The 12,648-nt window shown below is 55.0% G+C and overlaps 2 protein-coding genes across 4 annotated transcripts; one reads left to right on the forward strand and one right to left on the reverse strand.

Annotated features, from left to right (window-relative positions):
* The first annotated feature begins 2,193 nt into the window (after positions 1 to 2,193).
* HSP90AB1 (heat shock protein 90 alpha family class B member 1) lies at positions 2,194 to 8,171 on the forward strand. 2 transcript variants are annotated; one of them, XM_081094703.1, is made up of 12 exons: positions 2,194 to 2,319; positions 3,507 to 3,656; positions 4,086 to 4,292; positions 4,391 to 4,550; positions 4,707 to 4,840; positions 4,967 to 5,275; positions 5,891 to 6,056; positions 6,233 to 6,423; positions 6,543 to 6,690; positions 6,821 to 7,089; positions 7,366 to 7,699; positions 7,795 to 8,171. In XM_081094703.1, exons 2-12 carry the CDS (start codon positions 3,507 to 3,509, stop codon positions 7,902 to 7,904), a joined length of 2,178 nt encoding a protein of 725 aa, XP_080950829.1. In that variant the 5' UTR covers positions 2,194 to 2,319; the 3' UTR covers positions 7,905 to 8,171. The 2 variants fall into 2 exon arrangements, with proteins under 2 accessions (XP_080950829.1, XP_080950830.1); XM_081094704.1 differs by lacking the exon at positions 2,194 to 2,319 and adding an exon at positions 2,880 to 3,052.
* Positions 8,172 to 8,281: 110 nt separating this feature from the next.
* On the reverse strand, positions 8,282 to 11,760 carry SLC35B2 (solute carrier family 35 member B2). 2 transcript variants are annotated; one of them, XM_081094705.1, is made up of 4 exons: positions 11,598 to 11,760; positions 10,874 to 11,067; positions 10,531 to 10,685; positions 8,282 to 9,786 (listed from the first exon to the last, which is right to left on the reverse strand). In XM_081094705.1, exons 1-4 carry the CDS (start codon positions 11,606 to 11,608, stop codon positions 8,851 to 8,853), a joined length of 1,296 nt encoding a protein of 431 aa, XP_080950831.1. In that variant the 5' UTR covers positions 11,609 to 11,760; the 3' UTR covers positions 8,282 to 8,850. The 2 variants fall into 2 exon arrangements, with proteins under 2 accessions (XP_080950831.1, XP_080950832.1); XM_081094706.1 differs by lacking the exon at positions 10,531 to 10,685 and having other exon boundaries at positions 11,598 to 11,685.
* Between the last annotated feature and the right edge of the window lie 888 nt (positions 11,761 to 12,648).

The raw sequence follows: 12,648 nt of genomic DNA on the forward strand, positions 1-12,648 counted from the left end.
CTCTCTCTCCCTCTCCCTTCATCTCTGACATCAATTAAAAAAAATATTACAAACAAGACAAAAACCTGTTTAAAATAAAAAAAGAAACAGAGCAGCATGGGGCCTTCCTGGTGGCAGCACCACGCCCCTTCCCACACTCACTGACACCTCTCAACCTCGGGCTGCTCACAGGCCATAATGAAGTAGATGGGTAAGGAGAGATGAAATTGGGGGGGTGGTGGCAGGAGTGATGAGGTCTGAAGTGTGGGGCAAGGAAAGGAAGGGCCCTTAGTCCTTTAGAATGCAACACATGAGCACAGAAAATATGAAGACAGGAAGACTGGGCACCAAGGCTAGTGAAGGGCTGCGGGTGGCAGGGGGGGGAAGCCCTCCCCTGCTGCATTCCAGGGTCGGACAGAGTGTGCCCGGAGGAGAGTTTGATGAACATCTACAGAGCAGGGAGTGGCCATTCTCTAGAGAGGCTGTGGGTACTGCTGGCTTTCAACAAGAGGCCTTGAAAAGGCAAGAACAGCTTGTCAGCTGGAGGGCAGGAAAAATGGCAGAGCCTGGAGAGTGTGAGGGTCGCCGAAGGAGGAACACACAAGGCCGAAGGGGGTAAAGAATTATAAATGTACTACAGGGCCGATGCACAAAATTCGTGCAAGGGGCTCGGCCCTCACAGCCCCAGCTTTGTCCGGAAGGTGGTCCGGCTGTCCGGTCTAATTAGCATATTACACTTGTATTATTATAGATTATGTCATCTGGAAAACCAGATGGGCTGAGCCCCCAAATGGCACCAGCACAGGGACAGGGAGTCAGAGATTTTAAAGGACTCAAGGTGGGCTTTCTTGGGTGGAGAATTCTCTGGGTGGGTCCGGAGCTTGGGAAGGTCTGGAGAAGGACAATGGTCTTTGCAAGAGGAATGTGGCCTAAGCGAAAGGGAATGTCGATTGTGATCTCAAGGTCAGTTCCCAGGGGAGGGGTTATTGATTGAATTATTGGATCAGACCCACCAGAGAGGGATGGCGTCTTGCAGCGGCTGGGCAGGCGCAGGCCTGGGGCTCAGGCGCCACAGCTGGAGAAAGCACTCGGTTCTGGCACCTGCAGCAGGCACTCTCCAAGAGGCCCTGCCGACCCTGCTCTGCCCAGCTCCAAGCAGCTGCAGAGAGACCACGACGAAAAGAAAGAAACCAGCTCCACGTGCTCATATAGGAAGACCGGGTGCCCGTCTCGGGTGCAGCAGAGCCTGGGGAGGGTCCCTCCGTCTCCGCTCGCTGCAGGCGGCGCCCGCAGAGCCGGACACGGCGGGATGGACGGGGAGAGGAAGGGGCCGGCATTAACTTTACGCTCCATCCCACCCCCGCCAGGACCTAGGCTGGCAGCGCCCGGCGAGTGGCGAAGAGGGTCCACCCGGGCTCCCTAGAATCCAGCGGATGGGGACGCTGGCGCGGGGCGGAGCCGTGGCAGAGACACTGCCCAGGCCGCAGCGAGCGGGGCGGGGCCTTGGGAGGGAGGGGCGGGGCCTTTTGGGGGGCGGGGCGGGGCGGAATCGCCGAGTCGGGTCTGGAAACTGCTGGAAACAATCGCAGCACCGCCGCCGTTGCCCTTCCGCCGCACGCGGACAAAGAGTCCCCCACACCCCCGCCCCCTCAAGCCCAGGCCGGTTGCCACCCCCCAGCCGAAGCCACGCCCCGCGGCGAAAGGCTGGCCCTTCCCCCAGCTTTGGAGCCGGGAGCCGGGGGCTGCCAGGGGTTGGGTCTGGCATTCCGCACGCTCCCTGCAAGACAACAGGGCCTTACCCTTACAGGGCGTAGGAACGTGTAGGGTAGACCATAGGAGGGAGGTCGACCTTGGGAGCGAAGGTCGGAGTGACGTGCCGCCTCCCCATGCCCCCCTTTAAAGCGCCCCACGAGGCTGGGACTCATGCGGGGAGGCGCCTGACCCACAGGTTTTTAGGGCGGCCAGAGAGATCCTGGCGTCTGTGTCCACTGCTATGTCATCTGAGCATCCCCAACTTCTCCTCCTGCTGGGGTCGTGCCTGCAAGTGCGGAGATAGAGCAACGTAAACGAGCATGTCCACCCCGCACGCCCCGAGGGAGGCCGGCCCCGCACCTAGTTGGGCCATGACGTCACGGGGGGCGGGCGGCGGCAGGTGCAGGGCGGGCGGACGTGCTCCTTTAAGGCGGATGGATCCGTGGGCGGGCAGCTGGGTGTGCTTCGCCTTATATAGGGCGGTTGGGGGCACGCAGCCCCTCTCTTGAGTCACCCCCGCACGCACGCCGCTTGCGGTTTGGGAGCCGACTGCAGCCCCTCCTGTGCTTGGATCTCTTTCCCTTCAAGGTAAAGCCACAAACCGAGCACTCCTTCGGGCGTTCCTGTCTCGAGAGCCCTCAGGGTTGCTTTCGTCTCTGTGCCGAGCAGGTTCCCCGGGAGGGGGTGGAAGTGGGCTCCCTGTGGCAGGTCGCTTTTCCTTGTGTGCTTAGGCGGCGGGGTTTCCCCCTTTCGGCGACCAGCCTTGGCCGAGGTGGGCCGCAGGGTGGGCTGGGGTTAGCGGGCAGCTGCACGTGGTGGCCGCGCCGGCCTGGGACGCTGCCATCTTTCCCGTCCGTTTCCGGACGCGGCTGCGGGCGCTGGAGGGTCCGCAGGGAGGGGGTGGGCGTGCGCGCCCGGGTGACTCGGCACAGCCCGCCGGTGTCCGGCTGAGCCCCGCTCCCGTGCGTGTCCGCGGCGGGGAGCGCTTTAGGCCTCCGTTGGCCTCCATTGGCCCCGCGTCATCCTTCCAGATCTTTCCTGCGCCCGGATGGAGGAGGGGAGGGGGCGGGCCCTGGCATATTCATGGACTCCGCACCCTCCCCCCTCCCTGGGAGCTGAGATTGTTCTGGAAGCTTCTAGAGCCCAACGCCCCGCCCAGGTGCCCGGATGCTCGGGCGCGCAGGGAGGCTGCGCGGTGGCGCCCCCTGCCCGCGTGTTCCCAGCGGCGGTTGTCCGGCGGTGGGGAGGGTCGGCCTGGCGGGCCCGGCCTCCATCTTGGCTGTGTGGCTTGGCCCCGCGTTTCAGTGGCGTGTGCTGAGAGGTCACGAGCGGGCTTTGCTTTACGGCTCTTTGTTTTAGTGTCTCAGGTCCTCGTCCCCGGTGAGGTGGCACATGCCCAGCGGGGGCGGGGGAGTTTCGGGTCGTCGCCGTTTACGTTAAACCGGTGACCTTGGGGTTTCCTCACGTGGGGCCGGGAAAGCTAACGGAGCGGGAGTGGGTGGTCCCCCCATGAAGGGCGCGTTTGAGGGCCCCGGGCTCATGTTCGAGGGTCTGCGCCTCTGACGAGCTGCCAGGTGATGCTGAGGAGTTCGGCCTCCAGAACCCTGACCTTGCGTTTTGTGGGAACCGTGTCCGTTCCGACTGGACTGACCTTACGGCCCGAAATCTTTGACGAAAAGGCCCAGCTCGAAGCATTTTGAAGGAACTCTGTCTTCACTGTGATGGGGGGGGGACTTTCGGTCTGACATGGGGCTCCTCTGTGATTCCTGTTTCAGATGCCGGAGGAAGTGGTGCACCATGGAGAGGAGGAGGTGGAGACGTTTGCCTTTCAGGCAGAAATTGCTCAACTGATGTCTCTCATCATCAATACTTTCTACTCCAACAAGGAAATTTTCCTTCGGGAGCTGATCAGTAATGCTTCTGACGTGAGTGCTTGGGTCTGCATGGGTGGTGTGTGGGGGTTTTTGTGTTATTGGGAGGGGCATATTTGTGGGATCTACTATTGAAGGGGATAAACCTGGCATTACAAAAACATTTGTCTTTGCTCTACGTGGGCGGATGGGATATTGGACCCACCTGTGTACCTTTTTATTTAATCTTCACCCAGGATATGCTTATTAATATTAGTGGAAGTGGGGGTGAGAGGAAAAACGTGAGAGAACATAGAGCCACAACCTCTTGGTGTACAGAGCAACACTCCAACTGAGCCACACTGGCCAGGGCTGCGTGCGGTTTTTAAACCTCAAGTTAAGGGGTTATCAGAGTTGAGGCTCATAAGGGAGTAAAAAACGAAGAAGCGTTTTGGATTTTGGGTGAAGAGATGGAGTTGAATAAATTGTAATTTGTGTTTTCAGGCCTTGGACAAGATACGCTATGAGAGCCTGACTGATCCTTCCAAGTTGGACAGTGGTAAAGAGCTGAAAATTGACATCATCCCCAACCCCCAGGAACGTACCCTCACGCTGGTGGACACAGGCATTGGCATGACCAAAGCCGATCTCATAAATAATCTGGGAACCATTGCCAAGTCTGGTACAAAGGCATTTATGGAGGCTCTTCAGGTATGTGGTATTTCGGCTAGGCGCACGCCATGTGTATTTTTGTCCATATTCTTTGTCTTGCTATTTTTAAAAACTTCTTTTTAAAAACTCTTTGGCAGGCTGGTGCAGACATCTCCATGATTGGACAATTTGGTGTTGGCTTTTACTCTGCCTACCTGGTGGCAGAGAAAGTGGTTGTGATCACAAAGCACAATGATGATGAGCAGTATGCCTGGGAGTCTTCTGCCGGGGGCTCCTTCACTGTGCGGGCTGACCATGGTAGGTGGGCTTTCCTGTAAAGGTTACCGCGTTAGCATTCTGGGGAAGGCGGTACTAGACACGTTGAGTGTCCTATCTGCAAAGCAGTTGCCTTTCACTACAGTTCTGCGTTTAGTTTCATTTTTTCTATACTCCATTGTGATTGCCTTTTTCTAGGTGAGCCCATTGGCCGGGGCACCAAAGTGATTCTCCACCTTAAAGAAGACCAGACAGAGTACTTGGAGGAGAGGCGGGTCAAAGAAGTGGTGAAGAAGCATTCGCAGTTCATAGGCTATCCCATCACTCTTTATGTGAGTACGGGCTAGAAACCCTCACATGCATGGTGCCTCCTGCTTTGGAGAATTGCAGGGTGCCTTTTTTTTTTTTCCCTTTCCCTGATGTTCTGTCTCTAAAACTGTTGTATTTGGTACTTTCAGTTGGAGAAGGAACGAGAGAAAGAAATCAGTGACGATGAAGCAGAGGAAGAGAAAGGGGAGAAAGAGGAGGAAGATAAAGATGATGAGGAGAAACCCAAGATTGAAGATGTGGGCTCAGATGAGGAGGATGATAGTGCTAAGGATAAGAAAAAGAAAACAAAGAAGATTAAGGAGAAATACATTGACCATGAAGAACTGAACAAGACCAAGCCCATCTGGACCAGAAACCCTGATGACATCACCCAGGAGGAATATGGAGAGTTCTATAAGAGTCTTACCAATGACTGGGAAGACCACTTGGCAGTCAAGGTGAGGAAACCCTGTATGCTGGCCCAATAGGAGGAGCAGGTAGAAGGGTGTGGCTGATTAGACAAATGGAACTTGCCCAACTTGTTGGTAGCTGGGAACTGTGAATGCCATGGAGCAACATGAGTTTACTTACTGGTGACACTTCTAGAGTGCAGAAATTGCATCCTTTTCAGTGACCTCTTTGTGTCCATGATAGCCTTGCACATCCTGGGTTCGGACCTGACTATTGTCTAGATTCATGTAGGATATTAGGGCTTAATTTTCTTAACAGCTGCCCCATGAGTATGCTCTAGTGCAGGGGTGGGCAAACTTTTTGACTCGAGGGCCACAGTGGGTTCTTAAACTGGACCAGAGGGCCGGAACAAAAGCATGGATGGAGTGTTTGTGTGAACTAATATAAATTCAAAGTAAACATGATTACATAAAAGGGTACGGTCTTTTTTTTTTTTTTTTTTTTTTTTTTTTAGTTTTATTCATTTCAAGCGGGCCGTAGTTTGCCCACGGCTGCTCTAGTGCTTAGGAAAGATCTTTGTTCCAGGCATTTTGATAGCTTGGGTTGGGTCTAAAATTTATGCTTAACCTTGAAATGTGCTGTTGGCTTGTCTTGAATTTCAGCACTTCTCTGTAGAAGGTCAATTGGAATTCAGGGCATTACTGTTCATCCCCCGTCGGGCTCCCTTTGACCTCTTTGAGAACAAGAAGAAGAAGAACAACATCAAACTCTATGTCCGCCGTGTGTTCATAATGGACAGCTGTGATGAGCTGATACCAGAGTATCTCAGTGAGTACCCTCTTGCCCTAATGGAGTTGGTTGGGCAAGTCCTATAAAGCCTTCAGCATTCTCAGGGGGACTAAAGTCTTAGATAATTAAGGATTTTTTATAACATAGCAAGTGAAGATTCAGTGAGGAAAAATGGATTTTTTTTTAACTGAGCTTTCTTCCCTTTGTGATTGCAGACTTTATCCGAGGTGTGGTTGACTCTGAGGACCTGCCCCTGAACATTTCCCGAGAAATGCTCCAGCAGAGTAAAATCTTGAAGGTCATTCGTAAAAATATTGTTAAGAAGTGCCTTGAGCTCTTCTCTGAGCTGGCAGAAGATAAGGAGAACTATAAGAAATTCTACGAGGCATTCTCTAAAAACCTAAAGGTAAAGAGGCAGCAAATGCTTACATTCTTTATAATTACCATGTGGGGGTTCTTATTTTCCATTCACATGAAGAGTAAGGTTAGTTCCAAGTAAGATTATTTTTCTTTCTACCCTTACAGCTTGGAATCCACGAGGACTCGACTAATCGGCGACGCCTTTCTGAGCTTTTGCGCTATCACACCTCCCAGTCTGGAGATGAAATGACCTCTCTCTCAGAATATGTCTCTCGCATGAAGGAGACCCAGAAATCCATCTATTATATCACTGGTGCGTTGGAGCCTGGGTCTGATGACATCCTCCTTAGAGGTGTAGGGACTGGGGGAGACATTTAGGGGAGGCCTGGGAACTGGTATGAAGCTTTTTGGTCTTTGACTCACATTCAGTAATAACCCTGCAGGTGAGAGCAAAGAGCAAGTTGCTAACTCTGCTTTTGTGGAGCGAGTGCGGAAGCGGGGCTTCGAGGTAGTGTATATGACAGAGCCTATCGATGAGTACTGTGTGCAGCAGCTCAAGGAGTTTGATGGAAAAAGCTTGGTCTCGGTTACCAAGGAGGGCCTGGAGCTACCTGAGGATGAAGAGGAGAAAAAGAAAATGGAAGAGAGCAAGGCCAAGTTTGAGAACCTCTGCAAACTTATGAAAGAAATCTTGGATAAGAAGGTTGAGAAGGTAAGCCAATTCTGGGACTGATGTATTTTGTAATAAATGCCTTCAAGGCTGTTTCCCTCAGAATCTCGTGTTGCTACACAATTAGTAGTTTTAAGCAACTTAATTTAGCCATCATACCTCTTGCTCTCTTAAGGAAATAGGTTTAAGGCTGCTATATACTTAAAATTTGGCAAAGATTGAGCATTTTTTTCCTGATAAAACTTAAAACACATAACTTTTACCTTAAAGTGGTAATGCAATTTAATATAAACCTAAGGTTTTTGTGACTGTCCATAGGTGACCATCTCCAATAGGCTTGTGTCTTCACCCTGCTGCATCGTGACCAGCACCTACGGCTGGACAGCTAACATGGAACGGATCATGAAAGCCCAGGCACTTAGGGATAACTCTACAATGGGCTACATGATGGCCAAAAAGCACCTGGAGATCAACCCTGACCACCCCATTGTGGAGACTCTGCGCCAGAAGGCAGAGGCAGACAAGAATGACAAAGCTGTCAAGGACCTTGTGGTGTTGCTGTTTGAAACTGCACTGCTCTCTTCTGGCTTCTCACTTGAGGATCCCCAGACCCACTCCAACCGCATCTACCGCATGATCAAGCTAGGCCTAGGTGAGTACCCCTGTTGGGGAACGGCTCTTATATGGACAGATTTGACTTAGATGCTACTTGGGTCAAATCTCTTGTGACATTTTTCCCCACCACAGGCATTGATGAAGACGAAGTGACAGCAGAAGAACCCAGTGCTGCTGTTCCTGATGAGATCCCCCCCCTGGAGGGTGATGAGGATGCCTCTCGCATGGAAGAAGTCGACTAGGAGTTTCTACCTGCAGACCTTGCGTCCTCTGTGTAGTCTTCATGCTCCCCAGCAGCCCTGAGTGGCCCTAGCCCACCTGGTTGCCTACCTGGTTTCCTCTGATGTTTAGTGGCTTTTTCCCTCTCCTGTCTTTTCCTAAGGCAGGTTACAGTGGCCTCAAGCCCTCTCTTCTCATATTTGACATAGTTTTGGATGTGTTATGTATTGTGGTTTTTTTTTATTTTGTTCTGAAATTAAAGTATGCAAAATAAAGAAGATGCCGTTTTATACAGTTTTGCTCCTTTTGAGTTCCCTTAGCTGCTCTATCCCGAGTCTCCCTTGCCATCAGAAGTACGGGTTATATGAGAAGAAAACTATCATGTTAACTCCACCAAAATATAGGACCAAGTCCATTGCAGCAGTTTAATTTAATAAAAATAAAATTATGAGCAGAAAGTTACATTTTCAAAGTACCAAAACCTGCAACTGGCTCTGAGCAGAGCCATGGGATCCAGGAGCAGAGGGTGGTGGTGCTGGCGGGGCTCTCCCCTCCCCTAGCACAGCACCACCTGTCATTGATCCTAGGAAAGCAGCACTGCTTACAATCACCAGAGTAAGAGATGCAGGCGTCTGGGAGGAATCTGTAAGGGTATTCACGGTAGGGGACAAGCACTGGTGAGGTTGGTGGCAGAGCTAACAGCAAGACTTCAGGGAATTTCTGGAAGATCCCTTTGCCCCTCTCCAAACAGAACTCTACTCTGGGGCTCAAGAGTCATACCAGAGGACTGGCGGCTTAAGGCAAAAGGGAAGGTGGCCTTCTGGCCTCCCCACCCCTAACTGCAGAGCTGGTTTGTAATACTGAGGAAAGCTTGCATTTGCCCTTGAGCCAGCCACCTGTGAGAAGCTACACTAGGAGAGGAAAACAGTACGGTAAAAGGATCTTCGTTCACTTTGCCAGTCAGGTCCCTCAAACCTGCACAGGGGACTCGATGGGCACAGCCTTCTTTCCCCGTTGCTTTAAGCGGCCCCGGGCATAGACTCTGAGCAGGAGGGCAGCAAAGACCACAGCCACCCCTAGGCCCCCCACCACCGTGATGGTATGGCCATAGAGGAGGCAGGAGAGGAGAATGGCAAAGGCCTGGCGGAGGGTCATGATGATGGTGAAGACTGCGGCCCCAAACTGTCCAATGGTGTAGAAGATGAAGAGCTGGCCACATGCGGAGCACACGGACAGCAGCAGGGCGTGTGCAGCAAACTCACTGTGTCTCCCCATGAAGCGGGTCCCCTCCAGGAGGGCCCCCTGCTCTAGCAGGGAGCCCACTGTGAAGAGGCAGGAGAAGAAGTTGACCCCAAGCATCATCTGCACTGATGACATCTTATAGGCAAACAGGGCATCCTGCCAGTTTGAGGTGAAGCTGTCGAAGGCAATGTAGCCTCCCAACAGGATCAGGCCCGAGAGCGTGGTGGCCTGTGAGCTTCGGGGCTCCGGCCCGCTGGACAGCAGAAACATGCTGACCCCCACGGAGATGAGGCCTGCTGTCAGGTACTCCCAGTGTTCGTAGCTGCGCCGAGACACCAGCTTTCCCATTAGCATGACGGGGATCACCTTAGAGGCCTTGGCCAGCACCTGGGTGGGGAAGCTGACAAACTTGAGGGCTTCATACTGACACCAGCTGCTAAGCACGTTGGACAGGCTGGCAAAGGAGTACCGGTACATGGGTGCCCCGTGTCGGGGCTGTTTGCAGCAGAGGCAGTAGAGGCCGGCCACAATGAACGCCAGCACTCGGTTCATGAGCACCAGAAACTGCGAGTCTGTGAAGCGCTCACCTGCCCATGTGGCTGTGGCCCCATAGCTGCGGGTCATCACTCTTTCCTGCAGCACTCCCCAAGTTAGGTAAGACACCTGGATCGGGGAGGGTGGAGATTAAAAGGAGAAATAAGAAAAAGGTTGCCAAAAAAGGATTTCATCAACTTCCCTCTTCCTCAGAAGGCTGTTTAAAGCAGCAGTCGCCAGCCTTTCCGACCGACCACCTGTTGGTGACCGCTAGTTTAAAGGACAGCACACATAATTTGGTTCTTCTGTGTAGTAACTAGGAAGTTTCCCTTTCCCTCTCAAGCCTGGATTTATCTTGTAGGGAATCAAGTGTGTGTGAAACACAACAAATGCTTGAGATCTGCCCATACCCTGTCTGTCCCACAGGAGGGTTTGTTAGAGCTGACTCCATCCCAAATATTTTCTATTTCCAACCAATTCAGGCAGGCAAGAATTGGACATCTATCAGTTTGACATATTATATGAGGTGGGACTAGTAGTGTCCACTCAAAAATGCCATGAGGTCAGCATCTTGGCACCCCTTCTCACATGCAGTGTGGGAGAAGGCTGAATGGCTTCCCCGCAAAACTTTTATCAGTGGGTTTACAGTACGGTATATGAAACACATCATTGTGGAAGAAAGTGTAATAGGACAGTAGGACTCACGGGGAGGTGGGGGAGAGGCATTCTCTCCACTCGCTTCTAAGAAGATGGTGGTACAGTGTGCCCCTAGGAGGGGGACACATAACCAACTAAAACACGGTTGGGACTGGAAGGGTGAAAACTTTGGTTCCAGAGCCCCTGCCCACCGTGCCCCAATGCCTGCCCGCCTACCTGGAGTCCCACCGCACAGAAGAGCAGCTTCAGGGCCTGCCACGTAGGAGTGGTCTCCGCCGGCTCTGTCCGGGGAGCCAGGGGAACCTCGTCGGAGGCCTTGGGCTCATTGCCAAACACACACACTCTCACCAGAGGGAAGCAGAGGCCCCTGCCTGCAGAAGGCACGCAAAGTCAAGCCCCAGTCTTCTCCCCAGCACCTCATGGTCTTCTCCAGAGCAGCCAGCTGCCCTGCCGCTCTCCTCCCCCCGCCCCCTCCCGTGCCAAGCCACATCCCGGCTGGGACAGCTGGCCAGCACTTTCCTGTGCACCGAGCACACTTCCCCACCCTTGGCCCACACACCTGTCTCAAGGTAGTTCTTCCGCCTGAAGTACCGCACCAGCAGGTAGCCAGGGAGCATGAAGCTGGCGTAGCCAGCAGCATTCACCAAGAAGCGGAAGAACCATTGCTGGGTCCAGGACTCCGGAGGGGCTTCGGGGGTCTCCCCACCTGCCCCCAGGGAGGGGATGGCAACCAGCACCACCACTGCCCACCACCTGCGGGGGCAGCGGACAGCAGGGTTAGGGAGCAGTTAGCTCATCACCCACTGGGTCTCCCAGAGGGGTCCGCACGGGAGAAGGGCCCGGAGTCACCTCCCCGCCCCCCTCAGCTGCAGCCCAGCCGGACAAAGAGCCTCTCTCTCTCCTTGGGGGGCCGGCGCCGTCCAGGCAGGGCTCCCTCCCTCCCCGGGGACGGACCCGCCCCGCCGGGCACACAGGTTCCTTCTGTTTCCCTCCAGCGCTCGCCCGCTGCTCCGGCCGGAGGCGGCGCCCCCTCCTTACACCCCGCCCTCCAGGCTCCCGGCGCGCCGGGGTTCCCCAAGTCCTCCGCCTGACGCTCCCCGACTCCCCCAAAGAGCACAAGCCCCCGCCACGCCCCCGCCACGCCCCCGCCGGCCTGGCCGGCTCCGCGAAGCGTCCGGCGAGCCCACCGCCCCGGCAGCTGGGAACCACCCCGGCCCACCCGGCGGCGCAGCGGTCACGTGGCCCGGCCCCGTCACGTGGCCTCGCCGCCCCTCGCCCCCCACCTGGCAACCATGGTCCGCGCCGCGTGGGGCGGAGGGGGGCCGGGGAATGCGAAGCCCCGGGCCGCGCGCTCCCTCCGCTCCCGCCGTCGCCTCCTGGAGCTGCCAGCGAGCCAGCGGCCAGCGGAAGTGCCGCGATCTTCCCGCCTCCCTCTGCCCGCGGCCGCCCCCCGCCCCCCGCCACGACCACGCAGCGCCCCGGGCTGCCGCCGGCCACAGCGCCCCCGCGCGGCCCGGAGGGAGACGGGCTCGCCGCCCGGGTGTTGGCTGCGCTGCGCGGAGAAGGCGGGGAGTCGGAGGCCCCGGCCTCCCCTTGCTTCGTCATCGCCTCCCCCTCGGCCTCACCACCAGCGCGGGAGGCAGGGCCGTCTCAGGGGCGGGCCTTGGAGGCTCTGACCCGAGCACTTCCCCTTATGTTACCGTCTTCTGGCCGGAAGATGTCTCATTTTTTGGAGGGGCCAGCAGTTCTGACCTTCAAGGCGCTGCCTGACCTGGCCCCGTCTGCCTCGCCCACTCACCTTCCCCGGTGGAGCCACGCTGGCCGGCTCCGCGCCTCTCCTTCGCCTCCCCCATCCCTTCACTCCTCCTTCTGTCGGGGTTGAGATGACACTCGGAGGCCTCCCCCGACCGCCCAGTCTGGCCCCCCACCCTCGCCATGGTGCGCCTTCCCAGGGCTTGTTTCCTTTACAGCACCCGCTGTAACTTGTGATTACATATTACATGGAAATACGCACTGATGATCCTAGGGCTGCCTCGCTCCCTAGACCAGCGATGGCGAACCTATGACACGCGTGTCAGAGGTGACACGCGAACTCATTTTTTTTGGTTGATTTTTCTTTGTGAAATGGCATTTAAATATATAAAATAAATATCAAAAATATGTCTTTGTTTTACTATGGTTGCAAATATCAAAAAATTTCTACATGTGACACCGAAACCGGTTTGGCTCGGTGGATAGAGCGTCGGCCTGCGGACTGAAGGGTCCCAGGTTCGATTCCGGTCAAGGGCATGTGCCTGGGTTGCGGGCACATCCCCAGTAGGAGATGTGCAGGAG

Source organism: Myotis nattereri, assembly GCF_964212035.1.
Source record: "Myotis nattereri genome assembly, chromosome: 6".
In the NCBI taxonomy this organism is placed as follows: Eukaryota; Metazoa; Chordata; class Mammalia; order Chiroptera; family Vespertilionidae; genus Myotis; species Myotis nattereri.